Source organism: Otolemur garnettii, unplaced genomic scaffold (assembly GCF_000181295.1).
Source record: "Otolemur garnettii isolate 467f Iridium unplaced genomic scaffold, OtoGar3 scaffold00001, whole genome shotgun sequence".
Taxonomy (NCBI): domain Eukaryota; kingdom Metazoa; phylum Chordata; class Mammalia; order Primates; family Galagidae; genus Otolemur; species Otolemur garnettii.
Window position 1 is genome coordinate 69,420,504 of NW_003852396.1, and position 24,290 is coordinate 69,444,793.

Below are 24,290 nucleotides of genomic sequence, written 5' to 3' on the forward strand. Positions count from 1 at the left end.
GTAAATGGTTAATGTATTTTTAATTTCAAATTCCAGTTATTTAGTTCTGGCATATAGTATATTATTTTGTATATTATTCTTACATCCCATAGCCTTTCCATAATTGCTTATTAGTTCCAGGATTTTTTGATTTGTTGGATTTTCGACATAGACCATCCTGTTATCTACAAACAAAGATAGTTTTGTTTCTTCCTCTGAAATCTGTATACATTTTTTTTATTGTCTTATTATGTTAGCTAGGACTTAATGATGTTGTAAAGGAGTAGTGAGAGGGGACATCTATGCTTTGTGATTCAGTGGGACAGCTTTAAGTTTTTCACTATTAAGTCTGGGAGCTGTAAGGTTTTGGTAGATGTTCTTTATCAAGTTGAGGAGGTTCCCCTCTATTCCTGTTTTGCTAAGAGTTTTTATTATGAATAGGTATTAGATTTTGTCAATTTTTTTTTCATCTATTGATGTGATTTTATGGCTTTTGTTTTTTAGCCTGTTGATATGGATTACATTAATTGATTTTTGAATGTTGAACCATGCTAACAATTGGTTGAGAATTTTTTCCCTTCCATTTTCATGAGAGATAAAGATTTATAGTTTTCTTTTCCTGTAATGTCATTGTCTGGTTTTGGTATTAGGGTAATGCTGGCCTAATAGAATGGGTTAGGAAGTATTCCCTGTGCTTCTGTCTTCTGAGAGAGGTTGTAGAGAATCAGTATAATTTCCCCCTTAAATGATTGGTAAAATTCACCAGTGCGCCCATCTGAGCCTGGTGCTTTTCTGTTCTGGAAGGTTATTAATTATTGATTCAACTTTTAAAATAGATACAGTCCTCTTCAGATTTTCAATTCTTCTTCTGTGAGTTTTGACAAATTAATGTCTTTCAAGAAATTGGTCCATTCATTTAAAGTATCACATTTGTGAGCATGGAGTTGTTCGTACCATTTACTCGTCTTTAACTGTCCATAGGATCTATAGTAATGTCCCCTTTTTCAGTTTGGATATTAGTAATTTGTATGTTCTCTCTTTTTTTCTTCTTTCTGTCTCTTATTTTGTTCTTTCTATACAATTAGTCTGGTTTTATTGATCTTTTCAAAGAACCAGCAATTACTTTTATTGCTTTTTGCCATTGGTTTTCTGTTTTCAATTTCATTCATATCTGCTCTAATTTTTATTATTTCTTTTTTTCTGCTTACTTTGGATTTAATTTACTCTTCTTTCTCTATAGTTTCCTAAGGTCAAATCTCAGATCATTCATTTTAGATCTTTTTCTTTTCTAATATATACATCAAATGCTATAAATTTTCCTCTAAGCACTGTGCTAGCTGCATTCCATAAATTTTAGTAATGGTGTTTTCATTTAAAGGGTTGACATGACCCATTGTGCGAAAGTATTGAATTGACATCCTGTTTTTTAATTTTTATTCTGAGACTGGAATAAAGCCTGGGCTGCTCCAACCAATTCCATCTTAGGATATTGCATTCCCAGCACATTCTATAGTTACTTTTGAGAACTGTAATACAAGTGAAAAAGGAAAGGGAATTTGGTTTGTTCAAAGCCATCTGGAGAATGGTTCTACACAGGTTTGACAGGATTTTCCAGCTATATTCATTATTTCTAGTTTAATTCTACAGTGATCTGAGGACAGGTATCATATGGTTTCTATTCCTTTAAGTTTGATGTGTTCTATGACCCAGAATATGGTCTATCTTGGTGCAAGTTGCATGTGAGCTTTAAAAGAATGTGTATTTAGCAGTTTTGGATCACATAGTCCATAGGTGTCCACTATATCCAATATTGATTGATGAAGTTCAATTATCTTCTTACTGATTTCTTGTCTGCTGGATCTGTCCATTTCTGATAGAGAGGAATGTTGAAGTCTCCAACTATAATAGTGGATTCATCTATAGGCATACCTGTTTTATTGTACTTCATTTTATTGTGCTTTGCAGATAAGTGTGTATATTACAAATGGAAGGTTTGTGGCAACCCTGCATTGAACAAGTCTATTGGTGCCAGTTTTCCAACAGCATGTGCTCACTTCATGTCTCTGTGTTACATTTTTGTAATTCTTGTGATATTTCCAACTTTTTATTACTGTTATATCTGTTATGGTGATCTGTGATCAGTAATCTTTGATGTTATTATAATTTGGGAGGATGATGTAAACTGTTCCCATTTAAGACAGCAAACTTAATTAATAAATGTTGTGTGTATTCTGACAGCTCCACTAACCAGACATTCCCTCTCTTGGGAAAAATTTTCTTCCATGAACTGGGCTTTGGTTCCAAAAAGATTGGGGACCACTGCTTTAATGTACCCAAACAAAGACCATTGATCTGGGTCACATTCAGAAGATTCTGATTAAATGGGCAGTCCAAAGTTGATTGGTTCATTAAAGACATTGAAAGCCATCATTGGATGCAGATGTTCTCAGGCAACTTCAGGGTAGGTGGGGTTGTTTTATAGTCTTTGTACTGTTAGACAGATATCCTGACCACTTTTAGGCAGCACACTTAGCCTGGCATAGTTTTAAAAACTGTTTATCTCTTTTGTAGTCTGTACACATACATGTATTGGAAGTACATTCTTAGTCCCATTTCTGTCTTGCTATTCCATTTAGGAACATATTTTCTTTGTTGTCTCTCAGATCCACTCCCCCAATCTTTTACTTTTTAAAACTTGGTGTATCAGATGTGATTTCATTATTAAATGATGGTTTCCTCCTTAAACTTTGTGAATTGGTACTTAGAAGATTTGAATACATTTTATGGGATGCTGATGGTACCTGTGTCACCTTGTGCCTATAGATGGATTTGTTTTTTTTTTTTTTTTGAGACGGAGCCTCAAGCTATCCCCCTGGGTAGAGTGCCATGGCATCATGCTCACAGCAACCTCCAGCTCCTGGGCTCAAGCGAGTCTCCTGCCTCAGCCTCCCAAGTACCTGGGACCACAGGCGCCCGCTACAGCGCCGGCCATTTTTTGGTTGCAGCCATCATTGTTGTTTGGCGGGCCTGGGCTGGGGATTCGAACCCGCCACCTTAGGTGTATGTGGCTGGCGCCTTAGCTGATTGAGCCCCGGGCGCCGAGATTTTTCAACAAATATTGACTGTCTTCTCTTTAACAAGTACTGGTCTAGATTCTGAGAGTTTAGTGGGAAGCAAAACTAGGCACATTCCCACTCATGGAATGTGCAGAGAAGGTCTTTCCTTGGATGCTTTGTGATTAATCTAGGAAGGACATATTATTGATTGCTATACTTTTCAATATAAAGTACTATGTCATTCCCACTTGATAATACAGGCAGTGCCCAAGTTATAATCATCTAGCTTATGTACAACTTGCACTTATGAATGAAGGCTATTACACAGTAGGTCCCCGAGTTACGAACACTTGACTTCTATACGACTCGTACTTACAGACCAGGGCTATTACAGGTGATAAGTAATTTACCTAACAAGTACATTGGACTTGTTCCAATTTATATACAAATTTAACTAACAAAAAACCTGCAGAACCTGTGTCATTCGTAGCTCAAGGACTGCCTGTATTTTTGTTATTTCTTGCTCTATTCTCTGACAGGTTGGATTTCTTTACTGCCTTCAGGAATTGGGATGAATAGAGTATAAAGTTGGGATCCCATTTCATCTGTCTTCCTATCCTTTGCCCATTCTCACCCCAAAACAGTGCTACCACGTATTGAATATATTCTAATGAAAGTGACAAAGACCCTAAAGGGACAAGGTGGATGAAAATTTAGGGGGAGGGGAACTATCACTTGCGATTGCCTGTTCTGCAGACCTCATCTCATGGAATCTTCACAGCTCCATGATCTCCATCTTAAAGATGCTAAGTAGCTTACAGTTATACAAGGTTCATAGCTGCTGTTCTTTCCAAACTGTAGCACACTGGCTTCCCTCAAACACTTGTTATTGCAACTCCTATTCACTTTACTTGAAATTAAGGAATTAATCTTGTTTAATTGATGTGTAAACTGAAATAGCCATTTCGACTTGAAGTTTCTGTTTACTATGATACTTTTAAACTGTCCTAGTCCCTGTCCTCTAGGACAGGGGTGTCCAACCTGTGGCTCGCAGGGTGTATGCAGATTATTTGAGGACTGTTTGGCTTATTTGTGATGTCAGGTATTGTGAAAAGTATGCATGACTTTATCTTTTGTTCACCAGCTTTCATTAGTGTTTGTGTATGTAATGTTTGGCCCAAGAACAACTCTTACTCTTCCAGCATGTGGCAGAAAAAGAAAAAAGGTTGGACACTCCTGAAAAGCTCTTCCTACTTCTTTGTCCCTCCTTCCATCTCATCCATCACAAGTGTTTCCTGCTGTGGGAGCTTTACAGTTCTCAGGTTTGAAAGCATTGTAGAATTTTTGTAGTCTTTAATGCTATACAATCTGCATGTTTTATAAAATCACAGTGCTATTTGTTTAACTAAGAATAAATACTTTGTTCAAGGTTATATTGACATGATCTATTCATATGTGACTTAGCTCATCAACTGTATAGCTTACAGTTTAGGGTGACTGGGGAATTTGCATAGTTGCTGAGAAATCCCTCATTCATACTCCATCTTAAAGATTTTTAAAAAAGAGATGTTAAGTAACTTACAGTTGCACAAGATTCATAACTGCTGTTCTTTCCACTGGATTACACTATATCTCTGCCATAGGCATAGTCTGTGTTTAGGGGAGAAAAGACCAGAAGCATTTATGTGCACTTGCTCTCTGAATGAGAACAGTGGTGCTTTCGTATATTGCCAGCATAGCTGAAAAATCCTTCCTTTCCGTGGACAAATGGCTAACACTAAGTCCTGGAGGGGCTGTAAATTATAATGCCTTCTGAACATTTCAAGGTATTACAGAAGTCCTGCAGAAACAATTAAGTCTGAGAAGTTCACTTATCCTCAGGCTCAGACACTTGAGCTATGATTATTGGCACAACTTGCTTCCTTTTTGAGTGAATTGCAATTTGGTGAACAGGGTGAGATGATTTCAGACATCTTAAATTAGAAGCTCTGTTGCACAGTGGTGTTCTAGCTAGATTGCTTACTAATTGTTATTTTCTGTAAATCCCAAAGGCTGCTGTCTCCACTGTGATCATATGTGAGTGGTAGAATTTTAAATTGGAGTATGGTTTAATTCAAATATGATTTCAAATAAAAGAATATATGATGATAGACCCATTTAAGAAAAGGAGGTAAATATTCAGGATATATATGTCTTTATGTGTGGGTTCATACTTCTTAGTACTTTTTTACATCTTTCAGTTTCTTGGAAAAAGACCATTTTCTAAAACTTACTGTGTGCAATATGAAATGGAAAAGGTCTGAATTAGAGTGAAGAGTCATGGGTTTGAACTGTAATTCTACTAGTTAACACCTTTGTATCTCAGTTTCCTGACATAAAATGAAACTTGTATGTGTTCTAAGTAAGTGACGAACTGGTTATGAAGAGCAGAGGAGATCATGAAAATAAAAGTGCTTTGTGGGGTTGGCACCCTTTGCTCAGTGGTTAGGGTGCTGGCCACATATACTAGGGCTGGTGAGTTCAAACTCGGCCCCAGGCCTGCTAAACAACACTGACAACAACAACAACAATAAAATAGCCAGGCTTTGTGGCAAGCAACTGTACTCCTAGCTACTTGGGAAGCTGAGGCAAGAGAATTGCTTAAGCCCAAGAGTTTGAGGTTGCTATGAGCTGTGACATCACAGCACTCTACCAAGGGCGACATAGTGAGACTCTGTCTCAATAAATAAATTAAGAAAGAAATAAAGTACTTTGCAGCAGGTAAAACACTAACATTTGAAGGATATTAATATTAAAAATGCCAATCTCTATGCCCAAAGAACTCACAGTCTAGCTACAGAGGAAAAAGTGATTATCTGAAAACAGAAAACCAGTTATGAAATTGGTGTATGTAACAACTGACCTGTGTAGCAGAGGCTCTAAGAGCTAAGGGATTTCATAGTAAAGGGAGACTAATACTAGGAGTGATGGATAAAGATGTCTCAGAAAAGATAGGTCTTTTCCAGTCTCATAAAATGTGAATATTTTGGATGGATGATGGGAGAGAGAGCAGCCACATGAATTTCAGTAGGAATGAGATTAGAGTAGGGCATATCTAAGAAGCAGTAGCAGGCAGCCAGCCAGCTGTACCCAGATGGCCAATAACTCAATAGCTTAAGTAAACTAGATGCCCCTGAAAACTAAATACGTATTTTAGCTTTTCTTTGAGAAGGAGAAATTGTCGTTGTGGTACTTTGCTGCCTTTTCATAGTGGAAAGAATAGCAGTCATATAACTCAAGTTACCCTAGGCTTTTTCTCATGGATAGATCTCTTGCTCGGAAAACAGAACCCAAATTGGCAAACCTAGACTAGAAAGTATCTTTTCCTTTCACCTTTTGTGGTTATCCTTCCAATTTCTCCATGTTAGTGTTGCATGCAGTCACCCCGCCCCTCAATAAATTGCCTCTGCTTTTGACTAGAATCATAGATCTGAATGAAGCCAGAGAAATCATCTAGACTGGCATCCTGCTTCTGTTAGGAACTGGGTTTAACCTCTGCTTGAATAAAAAAAGGTCGTCTTTTAAAAGACTCTATTGGGCCATGACAGAGTAATTGATACTGGAGTAACCTTCCTGCCAAAAAAAGACAAAAAGTATAAAGTTTATTTGAATAGATAAAACAGCTGTTTAGAGGCATAAGAGAACAACCTATGCAGTCTGCCCTTGGGGGAACATGTTTCCTGAGAGAAAGGAAGCATGTGGAGTGGGCTACACATTTACCATGCTTTTTCCCGGAGGACACTTTCCAGTTCACAGTCCAGTGGTGTGGAACCCTCGCAGAAAGCAGCAGTCCTGCAGGACTTACAAGTTAGAGTTAGGAGTTACCAAAGTATTTGGGATTTGAAAGACAAAATCCCAGGAAACAGAAAACCACAGGGAAGAAAGCAAAAAAAAAAAAAAAATGTGTCCACACCCTTCCCTTGAGGTGTTTGCCAACTCCTAAGATGCACTTGATGAGAGCAAGACTCCAGGAATCCCTGTAGAAAGGAGCAGCAGGGATTTAATGAGTAATGCAAATATTTCAGCAGCCATATGTAGTGCTGGTGAGGTGGAGGTTGTATTCAAGGCCTGCCAAAGTAGAGGGGTCCTGCAAATACCTCAGACTTTAATTGGAGGCCACAGAAAGGCCGAACCTTAAGTGTAAGGGAAAGCTGAAATAAGTTAGCACCAACACAACTTAAAGCCAACGTCTGCCAGGATTCTCTATACCTTCCAGAAGAATGTTATGTTCTTAGGAGGAGGATAACCTGGATAATTTAGAACCTCTACAGTTTTTAAACAGAAGGTCTGCCAAATTAAAGGTCTAGCAAATTAAAAAGCATGCTAGAAATTGAAATCAAATAACCAAAATGAAAAGAAAAAACGTAGTAGCAAGATATCCACAGGTGATTCAGATATTAGTTATCAGTCAGGAACTGACTGAAGAAAAGAAGGAGAATTTCAGTAAAGATAGGAAATCTACTTTTTAAAGGAAGAAGATAGGAAATTCTGAAAAATGTGGGAAATAAAGAATTTAATACATGGGCTTAATAGCAGTTTAGACATCATAAGGGGTGGGAGTAAATTATTGAATCAGAAGAAAAGTTAGTAGAAAACACCCAGAGTAAAGCACAGAAAGAAAACATAGAAAAAGAGAATAAGAGACATATGGGACATAGGGAAACATTGTGAAATGTTATATGTGTATTTGGAGAAGAGATTATGACTAAAGTAATATTTAAAAGAAATACAGGCAGAGCTTGCTTGCTTACTTGCTTGCTTGCTTTCTTGAGCACTGGGAAGACTTTTTAATTAACTTTTTAAATATTGTTTGGGATTCATTGAGGGTACAGAGAATTAGGTTATACTGATTGCATTTGTTAGATAAACTGCCTCATATATAATTGTATCGCGCCCCTAAGAAGTGTGCTATAGGCTGCGACCCCATCCCCCTCTCCCCACTTGCTCATTCCCCTATCCCCACCTTGTATTAGCTCATTTACTGCCTTCATATTAGAATACTTTGGATTTTTGCTTCTCCATTCTTGTGAAGCTTTACTTAAGAAGAATGTGTTCCACCTCCATCCAGATTAATACAAAAGATATAAAGTCTCCATTTTTTTCTTTAGTGGCTGAATAGTATTCCATGGTATACGTATACCACAGCTTCTTAATCCATTCCTGGGTTGGTGGGCATTTAGGCTGTTTCCACGTTTTGACGATTGGAAATTGAGCTGTTATAAACAGTCTAGTGCAAATGCAGTGCAGGACATCAAACCACAGACTGAAGAAACTCTACAATCCTCAGCAGGATAAATACAAGAGCTACACCAAGGTACATCATAGTTAAAGTTACTGTAAGCCAGAGACAGAGAAAAGCTTAAATGCAGCCAAAGATACAGGACTTAACTATTATTTTCAAAGGTGTTAAGACTGACAGATGATTTACCATTAATGAAAACAAACTGGATGAAGCCAGAAGCAGTGGAATTATATCTTGAATATTCTGAAGGAAACCAATTGCTAACCTAAAATTCTCTGTCTGGTGAAAATATCTCCTTCCAAAATTAATTGGGTGAAAAGAAGCTTTGAGACAAATAAAAACTGTGAGCATTTGTCATCGGCTGACTTGCAGTGAAAGAAATGATAGGTTATTCAAATAGCAGGAAGATAATTTGAGATGGAGGCTCCTGTATGTGTAAAAGAAAGGATAAATATATGGTAAATAGAAGTGAAAATTTACTTTTAAAAATAATAATATCTTATGTGATTTAAAATATGTAGATAAAAAAATATTTGCCAATAATGTTACAGCAGATGGTACATGGAGGTTTTCATTGTTTGGTAAGTTATTGAACTGCTGGCTCAGTACCTGTGGCTCAAGTGGCTAAGGCGCTAGCCACATACACCCAAGGTGGCGGGTTCGAATCCAGCCCGGGCCCACCAATGACGGCTGCAACCAAAAAATAGCCAGGTGTTGTGGCGGGTGCCTGTGGTCCCAGCTACTTGGGAGGCTGAGGCAGGAGACTCACTTGAGCCCAGGAGTTGGAGGTTGCTGTGAGCTGTGATGCCGCAGCACTCTACCCAGGAGGACAGCTTGAGGCTCTGTCTCAAAAAATAAAAAGAAAAAAGTTATTGAACTGCTAATCTAGCAACCTGATGAAGAAGAAAAACATGGAATAATAATAAAAAAATTTATTAGCTCTAAAGATGAGAAGGGAAAAATTAAAATAACAAAGAACAGGTGAAATAAATAGAAAACAAATAGAAGGATTATACATTTAATTTCACCACATCAGTAGTTACATTATATGTAAACAGACTAATTTGTAATTAAAAGCCTAAGATTTTTGGATGGAATAACTGTACAAGATGTAATTACATATTGAGTATTCTTATTTCCAAAATGTTTAGGTCCAGAATTGTTTCAGATTTTGCATATTTTTTCACATTTTAGAACATTTGTGTTACTCTTTACTGGTAGAGTATCTCAAATTTAAAATCTGAAGTGCTCAAAAGGTTTTAGATTTTGGTGCATTTCTCATTCTGGGTTTTTGGATTTGAGGTGCTCAACCTGTGTATGCTTTTTACAAGAGACAAGCTTGGACACAATAAGCTCTTTGAGGAGAGCACAATTTTGAAAATACGAGTTTGGGAAATATATAGATAGACACACCCCCATGCATATACATACATGCACACACAGGTAGAAAAAATCAATAAGGATATAGATTTAAACAACATTGCATCCATCAACTGCAGAATACACATTGTGGGGTGTACATAGATCATTTATAAAAATAAACACCATGTTGGGCCATAAACCAAGTTTAAACAGGTAGCAAAGTATTGAAATACGATGTACGTTCTCTGAGCACAGTATAATCAAGGTATGATCAAAGTAGAAATCAATAACAAGAAGATAAATAAAAAAACACAAAATGTTTGGAAATTAAACAATATGCTTTTAAATGCCCCATGAGTTAAGGAGGTCATCACAATGAAAATTAGTGGGTTTTTTTTTTTACACCTAAATGATAATGAATAGGACATATAAACATATGGGATACATTTAAAATAATGCATGAGGGAAATTTATAGCTTTACGTAAATCTATTAGAAATGAAGAAAGGTTGAAATCAGTGACCTAAATGTCGGTCTTAAATTAAAAGCAAGATTAATTAAACTCCTCCAAAATAGAAGAAAGGAAATAATAAAAAGGAGAACAGAAAAAAAAGAGAGAGAGAGAGAGAGAGAACGGAGATGGAAAAGAAAAAAGAAAAAGAAAGTGTGATGTAGAAAACCAAAAGTTGGTTTTTTGAAAAAGATAAAATAAAATTGGTAAAGCTCTAGTAAGACTGATCAAGTATAAAGAAAAAATACAGATTAACAGTACTAAGAATGAAGAGAGTTGAGCACTATAGATTGTACAGGCATTAAGTTAAGTTAATGCACAATTTTATCCAACAAATTCAACAATTCAGATGTAATAGCATATTGCTAAAAAACTACATATGAAACTGATATATGCAGGAAATTATAATCTGTATCTATGAAGTAATCTGTAATTTAAAACCTTCATTCCTAGCCCAGATGGCTTCTTTGATGAATTCCTCTACAACCGTTCATGGAAGAATTAATACTTGCATAAAATTTCTCTTAGAGTAGAAAAAGAGGAAGTACTTTCCAACTCATTTTATAAGGCCAGTATAACCTTGATACCAAAACACAATTTGGATATTTTGAGTGTTAAGCCAAAGTCAGACACGAAAGAGTAAATACTGTTTGATTTCATTTGTGTGGAATTCAAGGGTGGGCACAATAGAATCTAATCAGAGCAATGGTTATTCTTAGAAGGGTGAGATCCTGACTAGGAAGTAGCAAGAGGTGCTGGGATGTTCTGTATACTTCATCGTGGTGGTAATCCTAAGCATACGTGCATATGTAAAAATTCATTGAACTGTACATTTAAGATTTGTACACTTTATCATGTATGTGTTATTAATACAGCTAAGGAAAAAAACTATAAACGTGCTCTGGTATAACACATTAGTAGTTTCATCACCACAGGGTTTCTCTTATATCCAAGTTGAATCCCATGTGCATTTCACTTACTAACATTCTATTTTGACTGCACATGGACACCTCTGATGGAGTTGGCTTGGACCACAGGGAGCATTTGCCCTAGACACCTCCCTTTTTGATACAGGAAATACCTAGGAAATACTGTGATAGAGTATCTAGGTCTCCTACTCTGTCTTGCTGGCTCACTTAGAACATTGTTGTTTTTTTTATAGGCACGGTGGTTCTGGGAAGCATACTTCCAGTCAATTAAAGCCATTGCCTTGGCTACCCTGCAGATTATCAATGACCGGATCTATCCATATGCTGCCATCTCCTATGAAGAATGGAATGACCCTCCTGCTGTGGTAAGTGAATTCCAGTGCTAGCCATGTGAGGCACGGTCCAGCTGTCAGATAGGAGCAAGGAAAATGTATTACAATTGTAAAGGTTATTTAAATTCTAGCTTTCTAAGATGGAAGTGTGGTTTTTATACTTGGGCCTGATAAGGGAAGCTTAATTTTTAAATGCTGACAAATCCAGAAACAGCAGCTTCTAGTTTGTTTTAAATGTGCTTAAGAAGACAGTCTATTTCAGAGATAAATGGGGAGGCACGGGTCTTGTTGGAAATTAAGGACTTCCTGGTGACTTTTGCAGTTGTAGTGCTTAGAACTCTTGAAAAAGTTCTGTAAGCAACTTAAATATAGCTTCTATTTTCAGTGCTCGCTTTCTGCCAGGGACCGTGCTAAGTGTTTTACATTTATTCCCATTAATATATCTGACACTCAAGTGATCTAGAGGCGTTATGGATTGCTGCTGTCAACTTGCTCAAGACTGTGACGGAGGCCTTTGACTGTTCTAGGAAAGAGATGGAGTGGTCAGAAGCTGCTCTCAAGGCTTTTTCCTCACCTAAAGAAGCCCCAAGGCACTTGTGTCATTGCAGGGACTGTGGCAGTGTCTTCTATTCACACCTTCTTTCTAGCTGAGAATGTCTACAGCTCTGGCACTGGCAGTTACTGCTTTCTTGAGACTCTTCTCCATTCCTCATTCTAATTATCACTCTTTTTTCGGGCCAGCCCTTCTTGTCCCCCAATTCTGTCTATTCTACTTGTTGGTGTGTGCTTATGGCAAAAACAACAGCAAACATCTTTCTAACTTGAAGTGAGGTTTCCTTCTGCCTATCTACTTGAAACCTTTACTAAAGGTAACCTTTCATAGTGTTACCATTCATATAGAAGCATAAGGGTATAATTTAAAAGCATAAGTAGGATCATGCTATACATATTTTTCTGTACCTTGCCTTTTTTACTTTAATAATAGATTGTGGATCTACTTCCACTTCTTCCTATACAGTAGGTCCACTTCAGTTTTTTAGGGTGGCTGTATAGTATTCTATTATTTGGGTATATGTTATGTAATAGGTCTATTATTGATAGATAGGCGGATTATGTGTTATTAGCTATTATCTATTATTGATGTTTAGACTTCCTTTTTTTTCTATTTTCTAACAGTAAAAGAAGGAACATAACTTTCATATATGTTTGCATATAAATGTCTATTTAAAATTAATCCCCGCTGAGAAATTGCCTAAAGAATATATACATTTTAAATGTTGATAGGTACAACAAATTGCCCTTTCAAAAGACCATACCAGTGTACAGTTCCACAAATAACATTTTATATGTTCTGGTTCTTCAGGCCTTTGTGAACCCTGAGTACTTGAGTTTTCACTCAACTACTAGGTGAAAAATGATCATTCGTGTGTATTTTTCAAGTGGAATGTTGATGTCCTTGTCAGGTTTTCCCAAATAATCCTACTTGTATTTTGATTGGCATTGTATTGAATGTTTAGATTATATGAAGTGTTTATTTGTTCAGTAGGCATATATTAAATGCCTACTATGTTCAAAGAATTGTTCTGAGTACTTTGAATATGTCAATGAACAAAGCAGAGAAGGATCCAGGCCTGTGGGCAGCTTACAGTGCAGTGAGTCTTGTTATCTGGAAGAAAGATTGTCTTTTGTGTAGAATTTAAAAGTTTTCTTTATATAGGTTCTTTACAAGTCCTGATGAATTTTTTCTAGATTTTTATATTTTTCTTATGCTCTAATGCAGAAATACTTTCTGATCTCATAGTTTCTAACTGCTTACCATTTGTATGAAGACAAAGTATACAAAATTTCTACTTTTGTATATTAATTACTGAATGATACAGTTGTTTCCCTTTCATAGTTGATTCTCTTATGTTTCTAGATATACAATCATATCTACAAATGCCAATTGTGCTTTCCTTTTCCAGTCTTTGAACATTTTATTTCTTTTTGTTTTATGTAATTGCATTGGCTAGCACTTCTAGAACAACGTTAAATGATGATTTGAATGTTAGAGGAGTAGTTATTCAAAGACGGAGAGAAAGTTAGGTTCCACCTGGAAGGAACCGCAAGTTCAAAGATACAGAGGGACAAGGGAGCATGGTGGTTTAAGGAACTTTAAGGAGGTCGGTGTAGCAATAGTGAAGGAGGATTGAGAGGGAGAGGCAGAGGATGAGGCCTGGAGAAACACCTTGTGTTTTACACACGGTACTGTGATGTTATCTGTAGGTGATAAGTAATCACTGAAGCATTATAAACAGGGAGGCAATGTGTCAAGATTGCATTTGGGGTCAGTCTGACGTCTTTGAATTGTGTGCTGAAGTGGGACAAGACTGGAGACAGTAGACTATTTCAGAAACCAGGTGAGAATTAACAGAAAACACATTTAAGTGATATCTGGGAAAACTGACTGTTCTGATTGGCAAATGAGGGAGACGTTTAGGAAGACTGAGGTACATAGTTTATCCTGGTAGGGAATTTGTATGTGGGTCATGGGTGAGGATGGTATTGGGTTCCAGACGCAGTCTAAACTGCTGGGGGGCGTACACAGTCTCCCTTTCTAGCTTCCTTGTCTTCTGTTCCCTTTGGGGGAGCTTTAGATTTCTGGCAACACAACTCAATCCTTTCTGTGTGTGCTCCATGCTTTTCTCTGTGTGTTTGTGACTCTTGGTGCCTTTCTTCACCCTCATCTCTAAATGTTTGCATTTTATCCAGGCTTCAAAGGCCTGATCATATACCCCTTTCTCCTTGAGGTTTTTCCCAGTCCCCTGAGCAGAAATAACCTTAAGTCATAACCTAGACGGAAAGTGTGGAAATAGTGGGACCTTATCCTGTACTTTTGTCTAAAGCTCTGAGAGACATTTAATAAGAATAGAGGGCTGAGATTTCAGTTCTCTTTTATAACAAGATAGACTAGAAGAAAATAAAATATGAAATTTTGCAGTTTTGAAATATATACGTCTTAGTTTAGGGCAAAATTGTCAAAGTCTGAACTCTTATCAATTTGGCAAAGAATATGCACAAAAAGCATAAATCTACATATATAACTAGAAAATGTATTCTATTTTTTTCAACTCTTTCTTAAATAGTCTTTTTTTGGACACTCAGGTCTTTGTCACACTTCTAGGAGCTTACACCATGGGAGCCCTGATTTAAAGCAGTAAGCTATGCATTCTGCATCTTCAATGAAAGCATCTGACAAGGAGCCTGAGTAGTCGTGATTTATTTATAGGTAACTTCTCCCCTCCCCTTTGGAAACATTTAACCTACTCTAGATGAGCCAATCTGCAGGGAATCTCTCCTCTAGAGTCCATCAAATTTACAATGTCAGACACCCTGAGGTAAGAGTAGGTGTGGATCTTGGTCAGTAAATCAAGGGATGGTCTGGGTTTTTCAAAGTTACGCCACTGTCAGGGCCTCCAGCCATGCACTGAGCTTGCTCAGACTGGAGAGCAAGAGGAGAGAGTTGAGAATCATATTTTGGCCAGATGCAGCTGCCTTAATTTGATGTGGAGAAGGCCTGTGTGAGTGGATTTGAAGACAGTGAGGCTGGCCCTGCAGATTATTCACGTCACTAACTGCTTTGCCATTCTTATCTGTAAAAATGATGCTGATTGTATTATCCACCTTGTGCCACATCCTCAAAACCTAAAAAAGGTGGGCCCAGTAATTCTGAATATAATAACTTAAAGTAGCAGATCTGTCCAAATTGGGGAGATTGGCCCTTTGTTTTGAATCTTCTCTTTGAAAGGAATTTTTCAAATTAAGTTTCTTTATAAGGGAAGAGTGCATGTTTTAGTCATTAGTTTTCTTAGCTCCCCATGTCAAAGCTGTTGGAATTTTTTATCTTGTCAGTCTCTCCATGCTTTTGTTTTTCTCTCCTATTTGCAAATATCAGCAAATCGTTATCTCCCCACATATTCTATCCTGTATCACTTCTAAGGTAGTGGTCTTTCTGGCCTTGCCTCTTGGCACTGGACTGTGTGGCATCTTCTTGGACACTTTCCTTGCCTTACCTCGGCTTCTCTGGCAGATATAAACATGTAGGAGGAGAGAGACTGAGACAAGTGAGGCTTAAACTGTGAATTTTAGATTTCTAGCATGCGCCATCAAAACCACATCCTCTCGGTGACAATTTTTAAAAGACTAAATGTAATATAGTCTTAACATTATGTAGAGTGGAGTTTTTCCCATGTTATTTTTTACAGTGTGATTTGAAAGATTATACCCCATCTTATCACGATGTTTTAATTTTATTTACTTTTTTTATAGATACTTTTTTCCAAGTGCTATCATAGATAACACTAATAAAGATACTCTAAGCTTGTTTTTCTTTTCTGCATTTACCATATTAGACGTAAAACAGAGAGGACTGATAGTAGGGGTTCCCAGGGCCTTTGATAAAAATTAATGAAAAAAATAGGGTGGTGACTTAAAACGGATTATTGTACCTAGAATGAGATTGAAGAGCAAGAGCTTATTTCTGTGAAATCTAGCCAGAATGGTGACTTTGCTGTACTCAAAGCCTCAGACGAGGACTATATACTTAACTGGACTTCCTATATAGCCTCTGTCTAAGTCTAGTTTTTGAGGGTAGAAAGGGAAGGGATCAGTCAGATGAGGATGTTGTATAAGAGCACTCGATTGGCAAGCATCGCCCATGAGGATTAGGAATCAGAGTTGTGGGCCAGACATGGCAGAGCTTGCTGTGGGGCAGTGGCTCTCAAACGTCTGTATGCATTAGACTCTCCTGAAAGCCTTGTTAAAATATGGAGTGCTGCCAGTGCACCCCAAGATTCAGATTCAGTAGGTCTGAAGTGGGAGCTTAGAATGTGCCTTTCTACTAAGTCTCAATTATTGATGCTGCTGCTCTGGGGACCATATCTTGATGGGGATTTGATGCGCTGTGTGTGTCCTAACTCACTGCTGACTGCAGGAGCCTCTTCCTTTCTCCCCATCCAGTTCTTCTTTTTGACCCCTAAGACTTAGATTAGAAGCATCTAGAGATTAGATTTTGACTACATCCATCTGAGATACACAATCTCAGGGCTGCCTGTACTTAGATATCCAGACAGTGGCCCTCACTCACAAAGGTTGTGGTTGTACAAGCAGCTGAAAGTATCACTCAGCTGTAAATACTAACAAGTAATCAATCACTCGGCAAGCTGAAGAAGTGCCAGCTCTGATATATGAAGCAGAACTCTAAGTTGAAAAGATACCAGGTTAACAGACTGTTTAACTCAACTTAGTGCCCTTTAACTTGTGGAATGTTCTCTGGAATTTGAAAGTCTACCCTGCCCCCCAGGAGGCCTTGTTGGCTTATTCTCTCCTTCTTCCTCCCACTGGCTAGATAGGATAAAAAAATATGTATGGAATTCAGAACTACTAGGTTGAATTTTAGGTAAGCTTAAGTTTTTTGAAGTCCACTGTTTTTATAGGTATTGCTATTGCATTTATAGGAACATATTTGCACAAGTGCTTCAGTATACTACCTTAAAGCCTAAATCTTCCCTTGAATACCCTTTACTTCTTTAGAAACAAGCTAGAAAGTCTCAGGTCATCAGCATTCAGGGGATAAGGAAACCAGAGCTGGGTCTGCAGATGGAGAGATGCAAGAAGATCCAGAGAGCTTAATCTGGGGTCCTAAGAAGAGAATTCAGCTGATTCTGATGGTCAGATAGAAAATGGAATAGACTGGGTCACAGCCAGATCCAAATGGGGAGGATAGATAAGGAATATGAAAAGACAAACATGGCCGGGTGCAGTGGCTCAGGCCTGTAATCCCAGCACTCTGGGAGGCCGAGGCGGGTGGACTGCCTGAGCTTACGGGTTCAAGACCAGCCTGAGCCAGAGCAAGACACTGTCTCTAAAAAATAGCCAGGCGTTGTCTGGCGGGTACCTGTAGTCCCAGCTACTTGGGAGGCTGAGGCAAGAGAATTACTTAAATCCAAGAGTTTGAGGTTGCTGTGAGCTGATGCCATGGCATTCTACCAAGGGCGACATAGTAAGACTGTCTCAAAATAAATAAATAAATAAATAAATAAAATAAAAATAAGAATAAAAAATAAATAAAAAAGAATATGACATGGGCCAGATATAGTAGCTCATGCTTGTAATCCTAGCACTCTGGTAGGCCAAGTGGGTGGATTGCTTGAGCTCAGGAGTACAAGACCTGAGCTAGAGTGAGAGCCCGTGTAGTCCCATGCACTTTGGAGCTACTCCGGAGGCTCAGGCAAGAGAATCACTTAAGCCCAGGAATTTGAGGTTGCTGTGAGCTATGATGCCATAGCACTCTACTGAAGGCTACAAAGTGAGACTCTTGTCTTAAAAAAAAAAAAAGGAATAACATGTATGGCTTAAAAATTATGTATGGCTTAAAAATTATACATTTTGAAATACTCTCATCAAACTGGTTAACATAACCTTCATGTGGGGCAGCTGCTTTCAACTCTTTTAACTTTCCTCCGATATTTTCTTCCTATTTCCCCATAAAGTACTGTTTTTTATTTCTTACTCAGAGACCTCTTTTTATTTCATTTGAGTTAGCCCTTTTCCTCCTGCTCTTTCCCTTTCTTCTCACACTTTTCCTCTCCATCTTACCAGTAGGGCTGTGTCATCATTTTTCATTAAAGCAGTGTTTATTTATTGTTCATATTATTAGGACTACATAAATATTGTTTTCAGTTCAACCAGGTCATAAACAAGGATTGTGTTTCTTTTCCTGTACAACTTTTTATTTCCCAGGGAGTTAATAATTGCCTCTTTTTTCTCCTTAGTTTTCTGTGTTCCTATCAGTAATTTTTACCAGATTCTCCAACAAAATAATAAAGTAGCCAAGTACAAGTGAAGTGCAGGATTTTTCTTTTCTCCCTTTTTGGAGTCATCTCGTTGTGGCACCCTGTCTTCTGTTTCAGTCTGAAGTGAGCACTCTTTAGGTCTCCTGGACAGTGGTCATCCTGATTCTCAGTTGATCGTGATACTAGGGATTCTCTTTTTCTCTTTGCTTTGTATGATTTCTTGTTTCCGTGTTCTAACATCCTCTTCTCTGGTTTATTTTTTTCTAGTAGCTTCTTGAGAAATGGACTATGAGAGAAAAACTTTCTATTACCTTGCATATCTGAAAATGTATTTATTCTTTTTCACATTTCATTAATAGTTGGGCTACTGTAGAATTCTGGTTTAGGGGGGTTTTCTTCACAGTTTTGAAAGTATTAATCCATTATCTTTTGAGCTTCCCATTTTAGTCTCAGAAGGTAAGATGTCATTCTAATTCCTGATTTAAGTGACTTTTCTTCTGGCAAATTCTGTGTTATAAAAAATTTTATAACGACATGCCTGGGATGGGTGTTTTTTGCTCACTGGGTACTGGTTTGGGCCTTCTTAAAATGGAAATTCATGTAGTTCTGAGAAAGTTTTGTGTTTTCTTTCTTTGAGTATTTTATTCCTCTGTTTTCTCTTTTCTCTCGTTATGGTTTTGTTACCTGATGATGAATTTGCTAGCTAGACTGATCTTTATTTTTCTTACCTTAACACCTCTTGGTCTTTTTGTTCTAATTTTTCTGATATTTCAATTTTGTGTTCTTTTCAGAGCCTCTTCCTTTTTATTTTAAACTTTTATTTGCTTCTAAAATTTAAGAGCTTTTTTTGAGTTCTTTTTAATCTCTTCTTAGCTTTCTATTCTTGTTTTAAGGGTGTAGTATTTTCTCTCTCTGAAGATATTATTTATTTATTTATTTATTTTAGCTCTTTTTATTTAATTCCTTTGAATTCCCTGGTGTCTTTATACTGGAAGCTTTCTTCAAATAACCTAGTAATTTCTGGCAGTCTGCTCTCATACGAGTGTGAGGTACTGAAAGCGCATTGGAAGCTCCATGTACATGAATAAGGCCTTGCTGTGGGTTGGCGATGGGTTTTACTTAGGAAGATGATCAAGACCTGAGTGTTTATTCATATGTTAGTAACCTTGGGTTATTTCTCTGGGCCTGGTTCATTAATCCAGAGACTAATGTTTCTTTCCTTTGGGGTTAGGGGAGAAGGTAGATAATGAGTCTGGGCTGCAAGTGTTTGGGGAGCTAAATGGAACACAGAGATGGGTTCTTATCCTTTGTTTTACAGATCATTGCTCAATTCCTATTTGTTATGGTGCCTCATCTACCTGCTTTGCCTGGTGTCTCTGAGTCTGGATTTTGTCTCATTCATTTTCTCCAGAGTATAAATCTCTCTTCTTTTGCAAAAGGCTGAGGAGTGGGGTAAAGGGAGAGGGCTGTCTGGGTATGTTAGGTTTAAGGTGTCACGGGACCTCTGTCATTTACTCCTGTTCTCAGAGCCCCTCCTTCCAGGATACCATGTACTTTAATTTCCCAGTCTTCTTACCATTATCCTTGGAAGTTTTAGCTTTTTTTTACTTTGGTCTGTGGTTTATTGTTCCTCTATTTATGTTTTATTTATTTAACCAGACCTAAATATCTCTTTTGTTATCTTAACTTTGTATCTTGATTAAAATTCTAATGATAGGAGTTTCTGTATGCACTTCACCCAGATTGCTCACATGTTTTTCTTTCTTTCTTTTTTTTTATTAAATCATCACCGTGTACATTAATGTAGTCATGGGGTACAGTGTGCTGGTTTTATATACAGTTTCCTCAAATGTTAATATTATATCACAGTTGCTTTATTTCTTTTTCTGTGTATGGGTTTGTGTGTATTTTTTTCCATTAAACTTTTGGGAAGTTGCAGGTACGGTGAACTTTTACCCTAAGTACTTCTCGTACAGAATAAAAATAGCAAAATTATCAAGAGATAAATATCATTATAATGTTATCATCTAACCTGTGATCTGGGGTGGAGCTGAGACAGTGATACTAGCACTGGGGAGCAGCTGCAAATGCAGATTATCATTAACAGAGCGGCTGCACAGAGACCCTAATAAATTACTTTCTTGCAGATTCTTATCAAAATCACCCCTCCCCCGTCCCATGGAAAAGTTGTCTTTCATGAAACTGGTCCCTGGGGCCAAAAGGCTAGAGACTGCTGCTCTATCCAGTTTTCTGAATTTCTTGTAAAAATTTGATCTATTGCTCTTACTGCATCGTTTCCTTATATGTTTTCAATTTTTGAATGTGAGTTCATCTGTAGTGAGGTTTTGTGTGGAAATTCTTGCCACTTGAAGTGAAGGAATATTTTTCAGAATTTGTTTATTCTTGTTTATTTGCTTGTTATAGGTATTCCACAGGTATCACAGAGATAATTCACTTTTTTAACAGTAATTTCTCAGAGGTTTTTATGCACACAGATAAGAGTTCATTAAAACCCCGAACCAGGGGTTAAACTCCCATGGACACAAAGTTGATGAAGTGACTGAAAAGTGCTTTTGGCCCCAAACAGCCCACTTGGCTATCACACCTGCACATAGCCCTCTGTAGGTGGCCCTCTGTAGGTGGCTCTCTGTAGATGGCCCTCTGCAGGTAGCCCTCTGTAGGTGGCCCTCTGCAGGTTGCTCTCTGTAGATTGCTCTCTGTAGGTGGCCCTCTGCAGGTAGCCCTCTACAGGATGCTCTCTGCAGGTAGCCCTCTATAGGTTGCTCTCTGTAGGTGGCCCTCTGCAGGTGGCCCTCTGCAGGTAGCCCTCTGTAGGTAGCTCTCTGCAGGTGACTTTCTGCAGGTAGCCCTCTATAGGTTGCTCTCTGCAGGTGGCCCTCTGCAGGTGGCCCTCTACAGGTAGCCCTCTACAGGTAGCTCTCTGCAGGTGACTCTCTGCAGGTAGCCCTCTGTAGGTGGCCCTGTGCAGGTAGCCCTCTACAGGATGCTCTCTGCAGGTAGCCCTCTATAGCTTGCTCTCTGCAGGTAGCTCTCTGCAGGTGGCCCTTTGCAGGTAGCCCTCTGCAGGTAGCCCTCTGTAGGTTGCTCTCTGTAGGTGGCCCTCTGCAGGTAGCCCTCTGTAGGTTGCCCTCTGCAGTTTGCTCTCTGCAGGTGGCCCCCTAGGTTGTGTTTGAAGGTTCAGGCAAGACCTTTTCAAGACTTTAGAAAAAGAAGTAAGCTCTTTTTCTTTCTATAAGTTGGTAAAAACAGACTCTTGCAGGGAATTTTGTCTCTTCAAGTATCTTTGTATTTGCTCTGGGAAGCTTTGTTTTCCCATGCAGAGGTGTCCAACCTGTGGCTGTGGGCCACATGGGGATTATATAAGGACTGTTTTGCTTATCTGTGGTGGTGGTGGTTATCACAGAAATTATATACTGACCTTTTTTTTGGTCATCAGCTTTTGTCAGTGTTTGTGTATTTAACATGTGGCCCAAGACAACTTTTCTTCCTCGAATGTGTGGTGGAGACAGGAAAAGATTGGATACCCATATGAACAAAGTCTCCGTCTTTTTTATGGCTGAATAGCCTTTCATGGTATATGTATACTACAGCTTATTAATTCATTCACGTGTTGATAGGTACCTGGGTTGTTTCCCCATCTTTGCAATTGTGAATTGAGTGGCTATAAACATTTGAGTGCAGATGTCCTTATGATAAAATGATTCTTCTTCTGGGTAGATACCTATTAGTGGGATTGCGGGATCAAATGGAAGGTCAACTTTTAGCTCTTTGGTGGTCCTCCATATTTTTTTTCAAAAGGGCTGTATTAGTTTACAGTCCCACCAATAGTACCTAAGTGTTCCCCTCTCTTTGCATCCACGCCAGCATGTGCAGCTTTGGAACCTTGTAATGTAGGCTGTTCTCACAGGGGTTAGGTGGTATCTAGGGGGTTTTGATTTGCATTTCTCCGATGATTGGGGGATGATGAACATTTTTCCATATGTTTCTTGGCCATTTGTCCTCTTGGGAAAAGATTCTGTTCATGTCTGTTAGCCAGTGATTAATGAGATTTTTTACTCTTTTCTTATTGATCAGTGTGAGTTCTGCGTAGATTCTGCTTATTAGTTATTTGTCAAATTTGTAACTTGCAGATATTTTTTCCCATTCTGAAGGTCGCCTATTTCTTTGTTTATTGTGGCCTTGGCTGTTCAGAAACTTTTAAGCTTGAAAAGGTCCCAATTATTTATTTTTGTTGTTGCTCCTATTGCCAATGGGATCTTCATCATAAAATCTTTTTCTGCCCCAATAGCATTAGTTTTCCCCACACTTTCCTCTAGAGTTTTTATAGTTCTTTGTCTTAATCTTATATCCAGTGTGAGTTAATTTTTCTAAGTGCTGAGAGCTGTGGTTCCAGTTTAAATCTTTTATTTTTGGCTAACCATTTCTCCCAGCACCATTTATTAAGTAGGATTCTTTTGCCCAGTGCATGCTTTTGTTTGGTTTATGGAAGACCAGATGGTGATATGAGACTGGTTTCACCTCTAGATTCTCAATTCTTTTCAATAGACCTGTGTCTCTGTTTTTATACCAGTTTCATGCTATTTTGATCACTTATAGACTTGTAATATAATCTGAAGTCTGGTAAGGTGATGCCTCCTAATTTATTCTTACTTCGTAGAATTGCATTAGTGGCTATTCAGGTTTTTTTCTGGTTCTATACAAAACTAGAGTTATTTTTTCAAATCTTCAAAGTAAGACACTGACATTTTAATGGGGGTTGCATTAAATCTATAGATTGCTTTGAGTAGTACATTTTAACAAAGTTGATTCTTCCCAGCCATAAGGATGATATGTTCTTCCATTTGTTAACATCTTCAGCTATTTCTTTTCTCCTGGTTTCACAGTTCTCTCTGTAGAGATCCTTCACAATCTTTGTTAAGTATATCCCAAGGCATTTCCTTTTGAAGCTACTGTGAAGGGTGTTTGATTCTCAGCTTGACTGCTGTTGGCATATATGAAGGCTACTGATTTGTGAACGTTGATTTTATGTTCTGAGACATTACTGTATTTCTTGATCACTTCCAGGAGTCTTTTTTTTTTTTTGGCTGGGGTTGGATTCGAACCTACCACCTTCGGTATATGGGGCCAGCGCCCTACTCACTGAGCCACAGGTGCTGCCCTACTTCCAGGAGTCTTGTGGTTGAGTCCTTTGGATGTTCTAAGTATAATCATATCATCAGAAAAAAGTGAAAGTTTGACCTCTTTCGTCCCCATTCCAATACCTTTGAAATAGTTCTCTTGCTTAATTGGATTGGCTAGAACTTCCAGCATTTTGTTGAATAGTAGTGACAATGGTGGGCATCCATGTCTGGCTCCAGTTCTAAGTGGAAATGTTTTCAGTGTTTCTCTGTTCAGTATGATATTGGTTGTGAATCTGTCATAGATGGCTTCTGTTAATTCACAAAATGCCCCATGTATGCCTATTTTCTTAAGTGTTCTTATCGAAAAGGATGCTGTATTTTGTCAAATGCTTTTCTGTCTGTTGAGAGAATATGTCTTTGTTTTTGCTTCTGTTTATGTGGTGAATAACATTTCTGGATTTGTGTATGTTGAACCATCCCTGGGATGAAGCCAGTCTGTTGTGATATATTATTTTTTTGATATGTAGTTGAATTTTGTTTTCTAGGATTTTATTGAGTGTTTTTGCGTCAATATTCATTAATGATATTGATCTGTAGTTTTTTTGTTAAGTCTTTTCCTTGTTTTGGTATCAGGGTGATATTTGCTTCATAGAAGTAGTTGGGGAGGATTCCTTCCTTCTCAATGCTTTGGAATAGGTTTTGTAATGTAGGTACAAGCTCTTCTTTAATGGTTTGCTAGAATTATTTTTTTCATTCTTTAGATATTTCACTTAAGATCATAGTCTATCCATTCTTTTTAGATATTTCACTTATTTCCATCCAGATTGTTAGAAAAGGCCTTAAGTCATCTTTTTCATGTCTGCATGA

The 24,290-nt window shown here is 37.9% G+C and overlaps 1 protein-coding gene across 1 annotated transcript in view; it reads left to right on the forward strand.

The window, feature by feature from the left end:
- EXT2 (exostosin glycosyltransferase 2) overlaps positions 1-24,290 on the forward strand; it is a 147,740-nt gene that overhangs the window by 55,764 nt on the left and 67,686 nt on the right. Inside the window, exon 8 of the mRNA XM_003781248.2 lies at positions 11,351-11,482. Coding sequence (XP_003781296.1) covers positions 11,351-11,482 — 132 coding nt within the window. The remainder of the gene's footprint in view (positions 1-11,350; positions 11,483-24,290) is intronic.